The sequence below is a fragment of the Monodelphis domestica genome, chromosome 7 (assembly GCF_027887165.1).
Source record: "Monodelphis domestica isolate mMonDom1 chromosome 7, mMonDom1.pri, whole genome shotgun sequence".
Taxonomy (NCBI): Eukaryota; Metazoa; Chordata; class Mammalia; order Didelphimorphia; family Didelphidae; genus Monodelphis; species Monodelphis domestica.
In genome coordinates, this window is record NC_077233.1 from 88,556,711 (window position 1) to 88,578,752 (window position 22,042).

The 22,042-nt window shown below is 36.1% G+C and overlaps 1 protein-coding gene across 6 annotated transcripts in view; it reads right to left on the reverse strand.

The window, feature by feature from the left end:
* DOCK3 (dedicator of cytokinesis 3) overlaps positions 1–22,042 on the reverse strand; it is a 604,983-nt gene that overhangs the window by 216,830 nt on the left and 366,111 nt on the right. For all 6 annotated transcript variants that reach the window (XM_056805016.1, XM_056805021.1, XM_056805018.1 and 3 more), the window contains exons 6-7: positions 21,141–21,289; positions 1,068–1,152 (exon numbers count right to left, since the gene is read on the reverse strand). In XM_056805016.1, coding sequence (XP_056660994.1) covers positions 1,068–1,152; positions 21,141–21,289 — 234 coding nt within the window. The remainder of the gene's footprint in view (positions 1–1,067; positions 1,153–21,140; positions 21,290–22,042) is intronic.

Here is a 22,042-nt window from a genome sequence, read left to right on the forward strand (position 1 = left end):
TTCAAATTTTACTTCAGCTGCTAGTTGAATGGTCATGGGCAAGGCAATTAACTTCTCAGAGCTCCCATTTCCTTCTCTGGTAAAATGATGATTATAACAATTATATTACATAGCTCATAGGATGCAAAGGAAGCACTTTGAAAAATCTTAAAGCAATAGATAAAAATTTGAGCTATTTCCCCAGCCTTGACTTTCCTTCATTCTATTGTATGAGACAATCCAAACACAGCTAGTTGGACAATGATTGCAGGATGGGAAGCAAACTCAGGCAGAGGGGCATGATGTTGGCCCCCTCCTCTTCAAGAATTTATTTAGAAGCTAGTTAGAATGATTATCACTTATAGTAGGCACTATGTTTGCAATAGCATTTATATTCCATTTGGTAAGACAAAATTTATTAGCTTGTAATGTGGTTAGATAAGATTATTAATTTCTGTTACATTTTTCCATTTTTATAACTCTCCTGTTAGTCATTCCAGATAGGAGGAAAACAGCCTTACCAGATTCTGGCATACGATGGAAGTCTACACATTTTCATTCTTGATGACTTACTTTATTAGATATAATCTTTTACATATGTCCTGCCTCCTCCCCAATTCCCACCCTAAGTTTTTTTTTTTTTAATCAAAGTGCTGCAACTGGAGTTAGGATGCCTGAATACTTTTTACTCTTGGTTCTAATTAGCTCAAGCGTGGCCCTGAGCAAATCACTTCCTATCTCAAAGTCAAGGTTTTTTCCCTCCTGGAAAATGACCAAATTAGGTTAGATGATCCATAAGGTCCCTCCAATGTGAAATGGAATTCATCGATGACGAAAGTCCACAGAATCATGACCTGATACCATCCCTAGCACCTCACAGGACTTATTAGCCTGAAGAGACTCTTCATTTGGGACTAACATGGCATATGTTGTCATGCTAGTAAAGATTAGTTTAATAACTTTGGAAAGAAACAAAGACCAATTCTAGTAACACTGGATGATAGTCACCATTTAATTGCGAAAAAAAATTAATAAGTAAGGGAACTAGAAGAAGGGAGAAAACGCATGTCCTCTCTTAGATTTCTTACCATTTTATAGAGATCAGAGACACTAATCTGGTCAGAATCCACCACTTCAAAGTCCTTTCGAGGAACTAGGTCCAGGCCCAAATGCCTATTAAAGAGAGAGACACATATGAAACACACAATATGTTTCCCAAGCTATCTACCCACGTTCTGTGGTCATATAAGGGACTCCATATGTTATGAACCTTGGGGCTTAGGGGTTCCAACTTCTTGGTGACAAAGATGAGTTGAATTTGCCTTTGAATTTTAGGAGAGCTTTGCTCAGCAAATGAGGTCAGGGATTTTGTGACTGATAAAATGTCAGTAAGAGAGTACTTCTAGTTCTTCTTGTCATTTCAGTTTAATTATTCATCTGATGACATTTTTATAGCATATTCCTTGAGTGCCTAAAGAGTGAGTTTAAAGTAGACAAGTAATCAGCATTCACTATAGCTTTCCTTTTTCTCACTCTTATAAGCTACTGACTTGGCTCTGCTATGCATAGGATTCACTAGAGAAGAAAGCTGTAGAAGGACCAAGTTAATCCATCACAAAATGAAACATGTTAAGAACACCACCTAAATGTGTTAAACCAATATGGAGGTTTTGTAGGATTTTAATTCATTTTCAATCTATTTGCATTAATATTGGCATAGTTTCCCCTATAGAGACTTAGCCAATATGTAACTTTAGCATTTTCAGAAAATCTGCAGTGAAAATTGCTATAGTAGAAGTACATATCCAAAGGGTAGGTTAGAATCTAAAGTTAGCAGAAAGGTAAAAATTGCATGTAGTCAAAAAAAAGTACCTTTGGAAAATCATAAAAATCACCCATAAATATAGTGGTTTTTCCTGCTTTATTTTATTTTTCAGTTCCAAATTCTCTCCTTCTTCCTACTCCTCTCCCACTTAATGAGAAGGCAAGAAATATAATGCCCATTGAATATATGAAATCATGTAAAACTAAAACCTATTTCTCTGCAATAACTGTATTTTAGAAAAAGATAAAACCAAGGAAAAAACATGCTTCAATCTGCACTCTGATTATAACAGTTCTCTTTCTGGAAATGGATAGCATGTTTCAATATAAGTCCTATAAAATTGTGGTGGTTCAATGAATTGATCAGTGTTAATAAATCTTTCACCGTTGATTATCTTTACAATATTGTTGTTACTGTGTAAATTGTTCTGGTTCTGTTCACTTCACATTAGTTCATATAAGTCTTCCTAGGTTTTTCTGAAATTATCTCATTTGTTTCTTACAGCACAATAGTATTCCATCACATTCATGTGCCGTAACTTGTTCAGACATTCCCCAGTTGATGGGAAATCTCAGTTTTTCAATTCTTTGCCATCACAAAAAGAGTTGTTACAAATATTTTTATACATATGGATCTTTTCCCTTTTTATTTGATTTCTTTGGGGTATAGACTTAGTAGTAGTATTACAGTATCAAAGGATATGCATAGTGTAATAAGTTTTGGGGCATAGTTTCTTATTTCTCTCCAAAATTGTGGGACTAACTCACAGTTCCGCCAACAATGTATTAGTGCACCCATTTCCCCACCTTTAGCCTATGCTATTTTCCTTTTCTGTCATATTAGTCAATATGAGGTATGTGAGGTGGTACCTCAGAGTTGTTTTAGTTTGCATTTCTCCACCTATTAGTGATTTAGACCATTTTTTTTTTCAGTACAGTATTTTTCAACAGATGTAAGTGGAAAGGGGCTAGGGTCTCTTTAGAATAATGTAGTTGGTATCAGAAAGAAGCTGAATGTAGCATGGCTACCATGAAACTGAATGTAAAAGCATATTTTTCTTGGGGACATAGCTAAAGTATTAATCAATAGATAGGGAGAACCAAAATATCTACTTTGAGAAAAAATAGGTAAAGATTTAGATGTAAGGAAAGAGGAAAAAATACTCTTGAAAATGTCTTACATAAATGGGATGATATTTGAAAAGGTTTTCACCATATATTTGTTTCTTCTTCATATTTCACCAGAAGGCAAGACAGAACACAAAGAAGTCAAAGGTAGAGGTTTTCTAGTCAATTAGGAATCTCTAAGTCTAGGACAACTGAAGTTACCTTCCCCTCTACCAGCCAAACATGGTTAATTATTATATGAAGTTTTACATTTTGCAGAGCATTTTACACGTACTCTCTCATTTGATCCTTACAACAATCCTATGAAGTAGGTGCTCTTATTGTCTTCATTTTATAAATGAGGAAACTGAAGCTGGCTGAGAGAGTCTGTGATTTTCCCAGGGGTCTGAAGCAGGATTTAAACTCCAGTCTTCCTGACTCCAAATCCAGCATCCAGCACTATATCCTCCATATGCCCTAGAATGGTTGAATGACTAGAAAGTGGAGACCTCAGAATCACACAGAATGTGGAAGTGGTGAGAATGTTACTAATTTCATGCTCATATTCTGGGAAATATATTCATAGTGGAGAATGGGCATATCTCTTTTTCCCTTTTCTGTTGTAGCTTTAAAGTTGAATTTGCATTAGTTAAATGTGCATATGACTTGACTGCCTTGTACTTATGAAGATGAATTATGGAATTCATGTAAATAAAAAAGATGCTCTTCCTACCTAAGGACCCAGGGGAGTGGGGGAAGAACTGAAAGGTCTTACTCTTGATAGGGTGAGCAGAAAGAATCCATAAATCATGGAAGGGGAAGTATGCATTCTTATGTGTCCAATAAGACAAAACTTGTTGGGGCTAGGTATTAAGCCATATATTTCTCTCATATTCCCTATAATGTATAGTGTAGTGCTAGCAGAAATTTAACAGATTCATTGCCTCAGAATTAAAATGAACTCGATGAATAATGTTATAAGGAGGAACTTTACTGCTCTTATCATGCAATTCATTAACAACTAGATGACACAGTGAACTTTACTAATTATTGTATAAGGAAATCATGGGAGATGGAAGGTATTTTTATTCCTATCAAATTTCTCCTGAGAAATTAGTGTGTCATCAGATTGTTAAAGGTTAACATCAACACTAATGCTAACCAGTCAGTGTTACTAACACTGTGTGATAGGATATCACTAAGGAGAATAAAACATTATAGTCTACCTCTAACTGATTTCTAATGCTACAGGTTCTATCTGTGAAAAAATACCTCACTTATTTTAAAGAGTGACTATGTGTTCCCCCAAGTACAGAATTTATCAGTGATATTTTCATGAAGAAAAGGGCAATGATGTACTGTTAGCTTAAAAAACAGAGCAGAGACAGTGTGGTGGAAATAGTGTTAAACTTGGGAATCAAGAAGACTTTGGTTGTAGTCCTCATTCAAACATTAACTAGCTGTGAACTACAAGAAGAAAATCCTAGAACTTAATGGTCATAGGAAAGTAATTTCTTCACTGAGTCCTTTTTCCCTTATCAGTAAAATGGAGGAATAATACACTTTCTATCTTGTAGGACTGTTAGGAAGAAAGTGCTTTGTGAACCTTAAGGTTCTAACGTGTGATTTTATCTTATTACTATTATTGGCCTATAAATTACTGGCAAAATGATATTGAAAATAAGGCAAATTATTCTAAAGAAAAGACTAGATCCAGTGTCAGTGCTGAGTTCTTGTATCACATTTAAATGAGATTGTTGTTTATGGATACTATTTCTCTGCCTCTGGGATCTAATTCTCAGAGCTACTGCAGACCACATTCCATTTCTTTAATTTTCTGCTCTTGATTTCTTTGAAGCAGCTTTATTAGACTTTTGGCTTCAAAAACTGTTCTAAATCAGGAATATTTCAGTGTAATAATAAAACTCTAGTAATATTTTCATTCAATCACTTTCTTGCTTTGAAGACCAACTAAATTTTTGGAAGAGTTGTGTTTCACACTTATCCTTCAATTATAGGATGACATAAAACACAAATTTGGAAAAGTCTGTTATAATTAGGAAACCAAGAATTCTAACACAATAACTTGAATCAGAATATTAGAAGGGATGCTTTTTTGATGCAGGGTATAATTATCCTTGTAATAAGTTGTGATAATGACAGTGAAGCCAAGGCCATACTCTATGACTGAAGAGTTATCAAGTTAACCATTACTATTTCTGGAATCTAATGCCATGGCACACATAGTTAACAAGTGAAAGTTCTGGAGCCCTTCAAAGTTTCCCATATCTATCATCATAACAATTATCACTATGATCAGTATTTTTTTTTCTGTTGCTTGATAGTACCCTTGGAAAGAGGTTAGAGTCCAAGGAAGGGAAAGTTAGTGATTTATCCCTTGATAATGTCCTGCTATATACTTGCATATAAACTAACATTTCTTTCTTAGATTGTAAGTTTTATGAAGGCAGGAATTTCTTTTCTTTGACATTTCAAATTAAAATATCTGGTATAAGGGTCATACTAAATGTTGTTTGATTAACTATTTCTTGATATTAAGAAAGGACACAGAAAAAGAAAGCATACACAGAGAAATCTCCCTTGAAGATCAGTTGTAACAGGAGTATAAATTCCAGGAATGGCAACTGTTAACTTGAGAACTCTTCAGTCAGAGAACATGCCCTGGGCTCCAATATTACTCAAGAAGCTGAAGCAAACTTCCCTAACATAGTAGCAGTAAGAATATTTGATGTAATTCCTTCATCTTTGTAGCCTTTATGAGAGATTTGGAGAAACCATCTCTAAAGACAGCACATTTTAATAGATGAAACATCAGGCTACAACTCAGAACTGTCACTAGTTGGAAATGAAACAAACTGGTTATGCCATGGTTCCCCCTAGGTGTGAAGTGAGAATAATACTTATAAAAAGCTGAGTCAACTCTTGCAAGCAGTCACTCACTGTTTGTGTGGGGTGAGTGGGAAAGACTGTTTAATTGGATATTCTGCTATCACTGCCAAAAATGTGTGTGGGCTGACTTATTTATTAGACTTATTTAAAAGGCTGTTTTACAGGAATGGCAACACATAAATTCAAAATATGCAGTAGCAGCAAGCTTTTGTGGCTGGAGTTAAAATAGAAGATATTGTCCTTCCCCACTTTGATACAAAAATAGATATATATGAGCATGGACAATACTTGCAAATGAATTGCAGGGCATTTTTGCATTTAATATTCCTTCTGAAGGTCCTCATTTATATGTATGGTGCATATGTACACATATATTTTTATCTATCTATGTATCTGTCTCTGGAACATGGAAGATAAAGAGATCCTTGAGCAATTCTACCACAGAGTTCAAGTCACTGAAAAATTTTAATTCATCAGGGGCTTTATGGCAAAGGAATGACTAGCTAAAGAAGAATTATGCCAAGAACATCTAATCAGGTCTTATGTTCCTCACCTTTCAAAGGTTAAAGCATAAAATATTTATGCCTTGATTTCAGAAGATCTGTAAGGGAACCTAATTATGATACAAGTAATATGCTTATTACTACAACTAAGTTATTAAAGTATAACTTCCCTCCTACTTCCTATTTACACCTAGTTCTTGACCTTTTCCTTTTCACACAGTTATTTCACATGGCCTTGAACAGTGTGTCTGCTTAAAAAATGATGTGTAATAAAATCCCTCAGTATTTAGGTAAGCTTTACTGAGTTACTAAAATTCAGTTAACTAATTCTTCTAGGGTCATCCTGGGAAGGTAACAAAGACATTTTCCTTATTTTCAGCTTCAAACAAAAAATACCCCTTGTTGCTTCTGTAAACCTCAAATTTCCTTAGACTTATAATTGTTGAAAATTTCACCATTGGGATATTTCATACTTGGAAAATTTCTTACTGATAGTCTATTGGAATGGGAACTCCATTGGCATGGGAGGTTCCTTCTCTTCCCTTCTTAAGATTACTTTAGGACAGAAACCCTTTTGCTGAACAATGGAAAGGACTTTGACCTATGCTTGAGCATAGAACAGGAATTTCTTTGAGTCTTGATTGATTTTAGAATTGATACAATGGAGATACTCCACCCTATTCAGTCCTAATAGGATTGAGTAAGGGCTGCAGCCTAGATCAAAATTTAATTATTCCAATCTCTACCATACTCAAGTTAACAGGATTTAGAAAGGGCTGTAGCAAAGGAGTATAGATTTAATCATTTGAAAAATATGACCTTCAACAGACATGTGCAAAAGCCAGAAACCTCTGGGCGGTCCTGGGTTAAGCGAGAGCCTCCATTGACAGGGAAATTGATGAAGAGTGATTGGTAGATGTGAGGACTGAGGGGAGGCAACTTGGATGGTGTCCTTAAAGATAGGAGGGTCTGGAGACTGGAGGGAGGGAGATTGAGTTTTTGGTCGGTGTGGTTCCTGGGCTCTGAGGAAGCTTGCTCTGAAGGAAGCTGAAGGTGGGGGCCTCTGAGACTGTTTCTCCATTTTGGACACGTGAGTGAAAGGGACTGATCTCTTTTCTTTGCCCCAGCTATCTAAGGGCTTGGGCCTTTTGGCCCAGCCTAAACAGAAGGGGTATTTAAGCCCTATTCCCTTCTCTCCCCCTTCTCTCTCTATATATATCTCTAATTCCTTTCTTGCTCCTATTGTAATTAAACTCCAAAAAAAGGCTGACGGCTGACTTGAGTTTTTCATTTAGGAATTACATAGCTGATTCCTTGGTGACCTTAAATTAATATATATCAGTCTTTTAAAGTGATTCCCTTGTAACATTGTGGCGACCACGAAGGGATCTAAAGAATCCTCTCAATAAAACTTTTTCCTTGCCTTTTTACTATACTGTTTCACCACTTAGTCCTTTTTTTTAAAAAAAAAAAAAAACTTGGCTTAAAGACACAGCTGCTAGAACACGTGAGTATAAAAAACTTTTTCTCTTTTCTCCTTAAGTTAAATTGGAATCAGCAGTTTTTTCTTTTTCTTCCCTTTAATCTTAAGGGACAGCTGGGTAGCTCAGCGGATTGAGAGCCAGCCCTAGAGGCAGAAGGTCCTGGGTTCAAATCGGACCTCAGATACTTCCCAGCTGTGTGACTCTGATAGACAGAAAACAGCTGTTTTTAAATCTCAGCAACAGGACTCTAAAGTCCTGGCTGGAAGAACTGTTTCTAAATATCCTTTCCCTTAAGGAACAACTTCCTGGATTAAAAAAAAAAAAACCCTGTGGAAAGTTTGTTGCTTTGCCCTGCTCCCCACGTGTTTTGTGAAATTACAAAATATACATATAAAAATGAGTACTACATTCTTTGACAATTATATGGCAGCTGAAGAAGTAGGGGCATTGAGGAATGAAGGATACCTCCAAATTTTTATATTAATAGGTACTGTCATTTTTGTACTCCTCAATACTATATTTAGAGATGAAAAAATAAAAAATATTGAGGATAAAATAAAACAAAATGAGGATAAAATAAAACAAAATGAGGATAAAATAAAACAAAATGAGGATAAAATAAAACAAAATGAGGATAAAATAGAAAATATTGAGGATAAAATAGAAAATGTTGAGGATAAAATAGAAAAAAATGAGGATAAAATAGAAAATATTGAGGATAAAATAGAAAATATTGAGGATAAAATAGAAAAAATTGAGGATACAATAGAAAAAATTGAGGATACAATAGAAAAAATTGAGGATAAAATAGGAAATATTGAGAATAAAATAGAAAAACTTGAGGATAAAATAGGAAATATTGAGAATAAAATAGGAAATATTGAGGATAAAATGGGAGATATGGAAGATAAAATAGGAAAAATTGAGGAAAAAATGCAAGCCCAATTAGAAGATCTAAAATGTTTCTTACAGGATCAATGGGCAAACACCCACTCTACCAGAAACAGACCTGTTTCTGAACCTTTGAATGAGGAAATTTCCTTCCCTGAAATAGAGATGGAAAACACCTTCCCTATAGCCCAGTTAACAGACTGCTTCTCTCGTGCAGTGCAAATCTTGTCTGAATTTAATCCCCAAAACCCTTCCCCTGCAATCCCAGCTTCTCATGTTCCTTCTCCTACAGAAAACCAAATTCCAATGCAAGGGAGATCTTGTCCTCCTAGAGAAACCTGTCCTTGTCAAACTGACCCACAGGTGCAAAATTCAACTAGAGGCCTGTTTCCTCTAAGAGAAGTACCTGAAATAGGACGAAATGGGGATGTGGTGACTTTAAGACATAGGATACCGTTTACTCCCCAAGAAATAAATGAATTTACACGAAATATCCCCACATATGAACAAGATCCTTTTCTAGTAACAAAAAAGATGGGAGACATATTTTTTCAATATAATCCATCTTACAAGGACGTTGAGAGCTTACTACAGGCTTTTTTAAGTGAACGTGAAAAAAATAAAATAATTGCTCATGTCAACAAAACCCGGGGGCGTAATGCAGCACATTGGCCATCTCAGGATCCCGAATGGGACTATAATAATCCTGAGGACTATCTACAACTATACCGTTGTAGAGAGGCCATCCTCACGGCCATGAAGGAATGTGCGGACAGTACAGATAAGTGGATGGAACTGGAAAAAATTAAGCAAAAGGAAAACGAAACACCCTCCAGATTTATGGACAGAATTATCGAGTTTGGGGACAGATACTTAGATTGGGACTTAAATAAAGAGAATAGTTTAAGACAAGTTAGAAGAATCTTTGTAAATAATTCTTGCAAAGTAATTAAAAATTATTTTAAAACACAATGCCCAAGATGGTCAGATATGGACCTTGAAGAATTGCGAAAAACAGCTATATATGTTTTTAAGGGAAACGAAGAAAAGGAGAAAGAGAATAATGATGACATGGAGGAAATGAAGAAAAAAATGAGATGTGTAATAGATAGGATAACTAAATTAGAAAGTGGGCATGATAATGAACCAACGACAATTGCCCCTCTCCAGAAATCCAATTATCAATCCATTACTTGCCACTTCTGTGAGAAGAAGGGCCACAAAATGATGGAATGTAGAACCTTTCTTAAGATGTTTGGAAGGAATACACAGTTTAATAATGGTTTTAGAAATAATAACTATAGAAATTATGATAATGGTTATAGAAACCAAAATTCTAGAAATTATAATAATGACTATGGAAATAACTATAATGAATATAGAAATAAGAGCTTTAGAAACCAGAATTATAGAAATAGGAATTGGGAATTTAATGACAATGCTCAAATTGAAGAAAATTTTAATGATAATACTCAACAATATATGAGAAATGGCGCTCGTCCAAAAATTACTCGAGGTACTAATGACCCTCAGAGAGGTGCCCTTCAGGGGGGTGCCCAAGGAATATCCCAAACACAATGATGGTGCCCGGGGGGGGCTGGGGCACAGGAATCAGAGGATACAACCTTTGATTTCCCAGACCCTGATGTCCTACTACCCGTTGTCCCTATCCACTGCCCTCCCCATACTAATGAACCCCATGTTACCTTAAAAGTGGGTAACACCTATTATGATTGTCTATTAGACACCGGAGCTTCCTGGTCTGTATTAAAGAGAACACCTGATTTACAATGTTATTCTATTGGCTCAGAGAATGTAATGGGAGTATCAGGAATAACCCAAAGAGTTAAAAGACTTCCTCCTAGAATGGTGTCTGTAGGACCCCTAGAGGTACAACACTCCTTCCTTTTGATGCCTGACTCCCCTTTAAATTTGCTGGGGAGGGACCTTCTATGCAAACTCAGAGCCACAATAACCTGCTCCCCAGATGGCTCATTATCATTAGAAGTACCAGAGGAATCTTTAAATTTACTCCCTGTACTTCTCTCGGAAAACCAGGAGGCAAAAGAACCTTCCATTTTTGAAATACCTAAAGATATACCGCAGTCTCTTTGGGCCACATCTTCTTCTGATGTAGGCTTACTTAAATCTGCTGTTCCTGTACAGATAAAAACTAAATCTAGCCCACCTCCTTCTATCCCTCAGTATCCCCTCTCAAAGGAGGCAATTGAGGGTATTACACCAGTTATTAACTCATTAATAGAACAGGGAATAATAATCCCTTGCAAATCTGAATACAACACGCCCATCCTGCCAATTAAAAAACCAAAAAAAGGACCCGATGGCAAACACATCTATAGATTCGTACAGGATCTAAGGGCAGTGAATAATCACGTTATAAAGAGACACTCCGTAGTTTCTAACATACATACTATTATTTCATCTATTCCTAGCACAGCTACATACTTTACAGTAGTAGACTTGTGTTCAGCTTTCTTTTCCATACCAATACATGAAAACTCCAGGCATATTTTTGCTTTCACCTGGAAGGGCTCACAATATACCTGGTGTCGGCTGCCACAGGGTTATGTCGAAAGTCCGAGCTTATTTGAGCAAATTTTGAGCCAAGACACAGACAATATAACATTTAAAAATAGCAAATTAATCAAATATGTAGATGATCTACTCTTGGCTTCAACAGATGCAGAAACATGTCAAGAAGATAGCAAACACCTTCTTTTGGAATTGCACAAAAGAGGACATAAAATCTCTAAGGATAAAGTTCAATGGTGTCTCCAAAAAGTAGAATATTTGGGATTCATCTTGACTGCGGGTGCTCGTTATATTTCTCCAAAACGAATTGAGAACATTCAAAAATTGAGTGCTCCTACCACTAAGAAACAGCTGAGAGCAATTTTAGGAGCAACAGGGTTTTGTAGACAATGGATTCCTTGCTATGGGGAAATCACTAAACCCCTTATAGCATTAACAAAGGATTCGGTTCCTGAACCCCTCAAATTAGAGCCTGAACACTTGTCAGCTCTAACAGATCTGAAAAAGGCTATCATGTCTGCCCCTGCTCTAGGCATCCCAGATTACAACAAGCCATTTACTTTATATGTGCATGAGCGAAGAGGAGTAGCCTCTGGTGTGTTAACTCAGACTTTGGGACCTTCTCAGCGCCCAATTGCTTATTATTCTGCCCAACTAGACCCAGTAGCAGCAGGAGCACCACCATGCCTTAGAGGAGTAGCTGCTACAGCCTTACTAGTAACAAAAACCGTTGATTTAGTATTGGGATGTCCATTAACAATAATGTGCCCACATGAGATTGAAGCATTATTGATAAAACATAGAACACAGGCATTCTCGGATCAGAGAATTACAAAGTATGAAATAACCTTATTAAATAGTGAAAATATTACCTTGAAACGCTGTTCAACTCTTAACCCTGCCACCTTGCTTCCAGATTTACCCACTTCAGGAGAACCACTACATAACTGTGAAACATTAGTGTCCATGGCAGAAAAACCTCGAGATAATCTCTTGGACACTCCCTTAGACAATGCAGATCTGATTTTATTTACCGATGGTTCCTCTTTTATGAGGGATGGCATACGTTACACTGGAGCTGCCGTAGTCTCAGAATTTGCCACTGAATGGTCAGCTTCACTACCTTCTAACATTAGCGCTCAAGGAGCAGAACTCATAGCTCTAAAACAAGCTTGTATAATTGCCAAGGATAAAAAGGCAACAATTTATACAGATTCTAGATATGCTTTCAGCATTTGTCACTCAGTCGGGATGCTATGGCTCCAAAGAGGATTTTTAACCTCAGCTGGAAAATCCATAGCTAATGCAGAAATTATTAATGAAGTTCTTTCTGCTCTCAAACTGCCTAAAGCCCTAGCTGTAGTTCATTGCTCTGCCCATACAGGTGGCTCTGACCCTGTCTCTAGAGGAAATGACCGAGCAGATGCCGCTGCAAAACTAGCAGCCATAGAAGGACCTGGATTAATTTTAACATTAACAACCACTGATAATTTAAATTTATCACTCTCCTATAATGAAAAGGAAGTGGAAAAATGGAAACAAAAATTTAAAGCAAAACAAATTAATGGAGTATGGGTGTCACCTGAAGGAAAACCCCTGCTCCCTAGAAGTTTCTATAACCAAATTTGCCAATCTATTCATAAAAATGGTCATTTTGGCACCCAGGGCATCGTGGACTCTGTCAAGAGAGTATGGATAGCCCCTGGTATAACTACTATAGCCTCTAAAGTATGTTCAGCCTGCCCTATTTGCCAGGCATATAACCAACATGCATATCGTGGAAAAGCCTTTGGGGGACGTCCTCTGGCTTACACACCTTTTGAACATCTACAGATAGATTTCATTACAATGCCAAAAGCTGGACGTTATAAATTTTGTCTAGTAATTGTAGATCAACTAACCAGATGGCCGGAAGCATTTCCTACAACCCGAGCCACAGCAGATTTTGTTGCAAAGATACTTTTAAAAGAAATTATGCCTCGTTTTGGCCTACCAGCACGTATTGACTCCGATAGAGGGAGTCATTTTACCGATTCTGTCTTAAATCAAATATATTCTTGCTTGGGGATAACTCCAAAATTCCATGTTCCATATCACCCCCAGAGCTCAGGCCAAGTGGAGAGGATGAATAAAGAACTTAAGACTATGATTGGCAAATTATGCACTGAGACCCATTTAAAATGGCCTGAAATTCTCCCTCTGGCCCTATTTTATCTTAGAAGCAGACCTAGAGGAGACTTACATATTTCACCATTTGAGATGCTTTTTGGACATCCGCCTATACAGGCTAAGCCTTTCTCCCCGGCTTATACATCGCTATTAGGGGGAGATATTACTATTGCTTCCTATATACAGGAGTTACAGCACAAACTACGTGAACTTCATGAATCTGGAGCTGCAGTACAAGCTGGACCATTAGACTTTTCTCTGCATGACCTGAACCCAGGAGATAAAGTTTATATCAAGAATTTCAAGCGAACTGGAGCAACTGAACCTTCATGGGAAGGACCATTCCAAATATTATTAACTACTCCAACATCTATAAAGATTGGAGAAAGAGACTCTTGGATTCACTGCTCACATGTGAAGAAAGCATCTTCTGCTGAGACTGATTGACTCTATCCTATTATATGAATTGTGACTCTATCTTATCATATGAATTGGAGATAATAATCCATAGACAAATGGATATTTTTTTTCAAGAATATATTGAATTACTGATTTTTTTTTCTTATTTTTTTCTTATTTCTTTTCTTTTATTTTTTTATCAGAATATTTGATTTTTTCTCATTTTTTGTACTGAAGGTACACATAATTAATACTAATATTATTTTTTCCCTGCAGTAATACAAGTTAATATATATACTCTTGCTATAATATCAATATATGCCTAAAAGCTTTAAACTATGGGAACCTGCCATTTATTGATAAAATATTATAGAACTGTGATTAATGTTTGTGTCTGATTCCAGGAAAAGGGATAAAAACAAGGAGCACAGACTAAACCTGAATAGTGCCAATAGAGCACACAAAAAATATTAAAGTGAGACTCGAGGTTGCGACGCTTAACTTATGTTTAAGTCGTAGGACTTCCTTGTATCTACACTCTTTTCGAAATACTCAAACAAGTACAAAGCTTGACTATCATGCTGGCTCCCTATATCCCTGAGGAAAAAAATCAGACAAGGGAATGACATTTCCCCATCAAAATAGAATTCTAATTCTTTCCTTCTTATATTATGGCAACTTCCTGTAGTCTTGGCTACAAATGGCTAAGTGAAATATTACTGCATTCTGTCCTACATACTTGTGGGATAGAAATTACTTTAAACTGGACCTATACAAGGTCTATTTTGAATTTTTCTTATGTTTTTGATTATTTTTCTATTCTTTTGATAATTGACACATACACCCCCATAACTGAACATTGCATTCTGAGCTAAACTTGATATTTTTTTTTAAATACTTACTTCAGGGGGGATTGTATTTTAATTTAAAATCTAAGAATTTTTGAATTTTTTTTGTTTGAGATTGTATTTTTATAAAAATCCAAGACTTTTGTTTAAGATTTTACTGTTATAAAAAATTCAAAGACTTTGATTTTGTTTGAGAAAAGATCTTCAAGAAAGAAGCTTGAAACTTTTATATCCAGAGAATGAACTGTTGCAGAAAGATGCCGAAAACCTACACTTCATCAAGAAGATCAAGAATGAACTTTGGATGTGATTGTTTGGACTGAACTTTTGATTGAACGTTTATTGTAACATTTATGCCAAAAGGGACTGCCCCTAATTTGGCTTTCTGTCAATGCGCCTAGCAAACATTGGTTTTGCTTTCTTTTCTTTTCTATTTCCTCTCTCACTATTCTAATTTCTCCTAGAAAATTGAATATTGTGTATATCTTTAGTTAGAAGTGAATTTAGAACTACAAAATGATTATGTTAAATGATCAATGGGGAGACTAGTCTCCCAATGATCATCAGGGGGGATTGTAAACCTCAAATTTCCTTAGACTTATAATTGTTGAAAATTTCACCATTGGGATATTTCATACTTGGAAAATTTCTTACTGATAGTCTATTGGAATGGGAACTCCATTGGCATGGGAGGTTCCTTCTCTTCCCTTCTTAAGATTACTTTAGGACAGAAACCCTTTTGCTGAACAATGGAAAGGACTTTGACCTATGCTTGAGCATAGAACAGGAATTTCTTTGAGTCTTGATTGATTTTAGAATTGATACAATGGAGATACTCCACCCTATTCAGTCCTAATAGGATTGAGTAAGGGCTGCAGCCTAGATCAAAATTTAATTATTCCAATCTCTACCATACTCAAGTTAACAGGATTTAGAAAGGGCTGTAGCAAAGGAGTATAGATTTAATCATTTGAAAAATATGACCTTCAACAGACATGTGCAAAAGCCAGAAACCTCTGGGCGGTCCTGGGTTAAGCGAGAGCCTCCATTGACAGGGAAATTGATGAAGAGTGATTGGTAGATGTGAGGACTGAGGGGAGGCAACTTGGATGGTGTCCTTAAAGATAGGAGGGTCTGGAGACTGGAGGGAGGGAGATTGAGTTTTTGGTCGGTGTGGTTCCTGGGCTCTGAGGAAGCTTGCTCTGAAGGAAGCTGAAGGTGGGGGCCTCTGAGACTGTTTCTCCATTTTGGACACGTGAGTGAAAGGGACTGATCTCTTTTCTTTGCCCCAGCTATCTAAGGGCTTGGGCCTTTTGGCCCAGCCTAAACAGAAGGGGTATTTAAGCCCTATTCCCTTCTCTCCCCCTTCTCTCTCTATATATATCTCTAATTCCTTTCTTGCTCCTATTGTAATTAAACTCCAAAAAAAGGCTGACGGCTGACTTGAGTTTTTCATTTAGGAATTACATAGCTGATTCCTTGGTGACCTTAAATTAATATATATCAGTCTTTTAAAGTGATTCCCTTGTAACACTTCTTTCTGTGTTCTCTTTGTGTGGTTGTTTTTGTCATTGTAGAATTTAAGGACATCCACATTCCAGTTCTAACAGAAAAGCTAGGTCTAATAGTGATGTATATCATTACTAGATACACTCAAAAACATGGTTTAAAATTCAGGATAATTATGTTCAGTTATATGGAGAGTCAAAAGAGGGCGGGAGATTTAGAGTTCAAAATGTTTCTGCTATTTAGAGCTGCGTATCTCTGGACAAACCAAAACTTTATTGAGCTCTGAGTTTCAGTCTTCTTATCTGTAAAATGGGGATTATATTTGTGCTGTCTACCTGACAGGGTTGTTTGGGATAAAAAATGCTTCATAAACAATATAGCCTATATAAATATGAGTTTTCATTATTATTCTACTGGTCTCTAGATCCCTTAAATTCCTTTGCTCATTAGACCATTCCTCAAGTAAATCACATTCATCCATGGGCATCATAGCATTTGGTACATGGATTCACTGCATAAATTCTGTATTTGTACTCCACCTCTGCCATTTACAACAACTTTGGGCAAACCATTTAAGGATTTTGGGCAAGTTGTTTAAGGACTCTGTCTTCTTAACAATAAAATTATGGGGTTGGATTAGATTATGTGTAAGTTTCCCTCCATTTATAATTCTATGATCCAATGAGCTAGTTCTACTTTGAACTTTTGTATTATATTGCTGTCCATGGTTCTGAAGGTTCTTTTTCTTTCTTTTAAAACTCAACCTTATGTCTTGGAATTGATATTAAGTATTGGTTCCAATACAGAAGAAAGGCAAGGGTCAGGCAATGGGATTTAGGGACCTGTCCAAGATCACATAGCTAAGAAGGATCTGAGGTCAAATATGAATTCAAGACTTCCATTTCTAGGCCTGCCTCTCTCTCAACTGAGCTACCTGTTACCAATTTTCAGTGTTTCTGGCAAATGCATATTTTCATTTGAAGATAAATAATTTGTTTTAATGGAAAGTTTGAAAGAGATACATGAGTGTGTAAATTTGTACAAAGCTCTTTTATGTCCTTTCCATATGACATCTTCTTATCTGAGAAAGTAGCATCAGAAAATAATCTGAGGCAGCAATTTGATATATCAGTTAATATTAATGGGCTAATGCAACTCATTTGTATTTAATTATATAGAACAATACTGATGAAATTATGGGATACTAAAAACACTGATTATTGAGAGGTGGTTTTCAGAGATAGATAGAAAACCCATTTAAGTGCCTATTAATACCTACCAGGTTTAGGCACTGAGCTAAAAACTGGGAACAGAAAAAAAAATAAGCCAAAAAGGCAGTTTTTAGAATGGGAAAGGACCTATTTGTACAAAAATGTTTAGTTTCCAGTTCTTTGCCACCATGCCCCTCAATTGTGGAATGGCTGAACAAAGTGTGGTATATGATGGTGATGGAATGCTATTGTGCTATAAGGAAAGATGAATAGGATGATTTTGGAAAGAGCTGGAAAGAACCATATGAACTGATGCAGAATGAAATAAACAGAACCAGGGGAATATTATACACAGTAACTGCAATATTGTGGTATGATCAAATATGATAAACTTTGATAGTAACAGCAATACAGTGATCCAGGAGAATTCTGAGGACTTAAGAAAAAGAATGCTATCTACCTCCAGAGAAAGAACTATTGGAATAGAAACTCAGATGAAACATGATTTATCACTAGTTTATCTGGGTATATGTTTTGGGCTTTTGGTTTTATAAGATTATTCACTTACAAAAATATATACTATGTAAATGTTTTGTGTGATAATAAGTGTATGCCCCGCCCCTGAAAATGCAGTTTCTACCTTTAATGAACTTAAATTCTAATGGGAAGAGGCAATACATAAAGGGGACTTCAAAGAAGGTCAGAGGGCAAGGCAGAAAATTCCAGAGTCAGGAATGGATAAAGGAAGATACTGAAGAAAAATAAGTGGGCAGCTGTGTAGCTCAGTGGATTGAGAGCCAGGCCTAGAGACGGGAGGTCCTGGGTTCAAACCTGGTCTCAGACACTTCTCAGCTATGTGACCTTGGGCAAGTCACGTGACTCCCATTGCCTAGCCCTTACCACTCTCCTGCCTTGGAGCCAATACACAGTATTGACTCCAAGACAGAAGGTAAGGTTTAAAAAAAAAAGTTTTTCGATACATTTTTTTAAATTACTGGATTAAATTTAATATTCATTACTTAGAAACAAAACTGTACATCAGATGAGTTCATAGATTCATATATCTACACGTATATATATATACATATACATATATATATATATATATATATATATATATATATATATATATATATATATATATATATATACATTCCTCTGTTTTGTTCTTCTTTGCTTATAGCACATTAAAATGTTTGCTCGTTTTCCCCTGGTTGGCTCTCTCTCAAAGTAGAATAGCTTCCTGTGGACCATCTCTAAGGAAGTCTACAGGGAGAAAGTAAAGTAAGGAAAACAGGAAGGGAAAAGAAGAAGAGGATACTTATAAAAAACAACATTCCTTATGAGTCTTCTACTCCTGTTTTCACAAGGAAGCAGGTTGGGGAGAGGAGGGAAGGTAATCATTCTCTAATGTCTGGATTGGCATTCTTCTGCCAGTTTCTTTATGAATTGTATTCTTGGGCCCAGGCAAAAACAGTTCCCATATGGGCCCTGGATGACATTCAGCATATGATATAGACATTTTTAAATATGCAATTTTAATATATAACTTTAAATACGTATGTAAATATATTTTGGTCCTCATGACGTTATATGATTTTCTCTAAGCAAGTTTATTTATTTTCCCTCTAAGACTTTTATTTTTTCAATTACACATACAAATAATTTTTTAACAATTGTTTTCTGACCTTTTGTGATATAAACTCTCTTCCTCTCTCCTAGCCCTTCACCCTCCTCAGATGGTGAACAATCTGGTATAGGTTATTGCAATTGCAAATTTTCATGCAATACAAATTGCCATATTCCTTATGTTGTGAAAGAAGACATATATCACATATGCAAGAAAAAACTCCAGGAACAAATGTGAGAAATGGTATGGTTCGATCTGCTTCCATACTCTGACAATTCCTCTTATGGCTGTGGAAAGCACTTTTCATAGTAAGTCCTTTGGGGTTGTCTTGGGTACTTGCATTGCTGATAATAGTTTAGTTCTTAACAGCTGATCATCTTACAATATTTCTCTTACTGTATATGATGTTCTCCTTGTTCTGCTCACTTCACTTTGCATCAGTTCAAACAAGTCTTTCTAAGATTTTCTGAAATCGTCCTGTTTGTCATTTCTTAAGGGGCAGTAGTTTTCCATTACAACCATATAACTACAACCTGTTCAGTCATTCCCCAATCAATGGACATCCCTTTAGTTTCCAATTTTTTGCCACTACAAAAAGCACTGCTATAAATATTTTTGCACAACTAGGTAATTTTCTCTTATCTTTGATTTCATTGGGATACAGACCTTGTAGTAGTATTCTGGCTAGTTTATTTATAAGTTGACATGCATGGTGTTATTTAAGAAAGGAAGGAAATGAACCATCAAACTCAAGCATGACATCCACTTGTAGAGTCATAAATCAGAATAACAAGCAGGATTTTCTTCCATATACTGTCTTCTACTTGAAATAGTGAAAATGGTTATACCAAATGATTATGTTTAATCCTTAGGGCAATTTTGTCTGATCTTCTCTTCACAGTTACTTTTAGCTAACATAATTTCAGAGTTGTCTTATAAAACAGAACTCCACATTAACAAGACTGACCTGGTATGTCTTGGAAAACTCAATATTTATTATTTAGTATATCTAATGATTCCTTTGGGAAAGATTATGAGAAAATGCATACCATCCAGACCTATAGCTTCTGGGCTCAGAATAGGGTAAGCATCACATACATATAGTTTATAAGATGATTCTTGGATAGGATTAGTTTTCATGTGATATAATTACTGACATATTAATTTCCAATTAAATATTTATGAATTCCTCTCCCCCCAATCTTCACCGTTCCTCATTTCCCTCCTAATGACACACTTACATCATGAGTGATTTAAGAGAAGCATTAGGATTATAAGACTAATGAAAAATAAAAAGAGAATGTTGCAGGTCCTAATATAGACTTCCCACCCAAACACCTAAGATTTGATCTAGTTTGATAACATCACTTGGACATTTTTGCATCTGTTTCCCAGATAAATGACACTTTAAAACTATGATAGGACAAAGAATATTTGGCAGTGCGGGGTCCTATTTGTAGTACCCTTTGGATTCCTATTCATTGTGTAGCTATAGATTTTAACCTTCAAAACCATAATGTAATAATAATTATAAAGCAACAATTATTCTATAAATATCATGCATATATATGGACCTTATATGGTGCTTTAAGGTTTGCAAAATGCTTTCCATAGTTCTCATTTTATCCATATCACAACCCTGGGAAGTAGCAAATGTTATTATCATCCCCATTTAACAAATGAAGAAATTAAGGCAAACAGAGGTTAAGTAACTTTAATAATAGTTAATAATAATATAGCACTGTGCCTCAGGCATTGTACTAAGTGCTTTACAATTATGATCTCATTTGATCCTCATCAACTCTGGGAGGTAGATGATATTATTATCCCCATTTTACAGAAGAGGAAACTGAGGCAAACAGGGGTTTAAATGACTTGCCTTGAAGGTTTTCCTGACTCCAAGTCTGGTGCTCTATGCTTTGTACTACCCAGCTGTCCCTCTCTCCCCCTTTCTTTACTTTACTTTTCTTTACTTACTGTTTTATTTAATATCAGAACCAGTAAAATATTCAGTGTAAAAAGAGTCAATCTCCAACTGAAAAAGCTTTGGTGCCCTGCAAATTTAGCTAATCAATTACCTATAAAGTAGTTGCAGCAAGTGTTGACGTAGCAGTCATACTTACTCATTCCCCCAGTCCAGGCGTACTGTGATATGTCTCTTGACTTCTCGCACCTGATCCTGAGTAAGGTGACCCGAGAGTAGCTGCCTCCGAAGGTCAATAAGTTCATTCATTACGTGACGTAATTTGTAGAAAAGATCTACTTTGTGTTTCTATAAGGGAATTTTTGATATTGGGGATAAAAAAGAGGAATAGGGATAGGGAGTGGTAGGAGACAAAAAGAGAAATCAAATTAAAAATGCAAAATACAAAAAAACCCCCACAAAATAAATTTTCTGATCCACAAAAGTGGTAATTAAAGAATAAAATTGTTCATTCAGGCTTTCTCCACATGACCTTAAAAACTCTGTTAGTTCCTTATATACAGAGGTCTCATAAACTTATTCATAGGCTAAAAAGTCACTAAAATGTGCTTGCAAAATTAAAATAATGCAATTTTATGATGCATATATTTCCTGATTAGTTAGTTCAGTATGTAGGCATTTATTTTTGTTTTATTCTCTGTGACTCTATTTGGGCTCATTTTAGTTTTAGACAAAACAAAACCATTAAAGCATAATAAGAAAAACACCCCCCCAAAAGAAAAAACAAAAACAGGAACCTCCAGCTTAGTTAGTTCCCTGAAAGCAACTCCTACACCTGCTGCAGTAAAGGCTTTTATAGTCATAGAAACCTTTGTAAAAATTTAGAATCAATATTGTATATTGGTGCTAAGGCAGAAGAATGGTAAGTGCTAGGCAATGAGAGCTAAGTGACTTACCCAGGGTCACACAGCTAGGAAGTGTCTGAGCCCAGATTTGAACCCAGGACCTCCTGTCTCTAAGCCTGGCTCAACATCCACTGAACCACCTAGCACCCCACCCACCCTCCTCTATCCATACGGTATCTAGTCTGTGGCAGGGAGT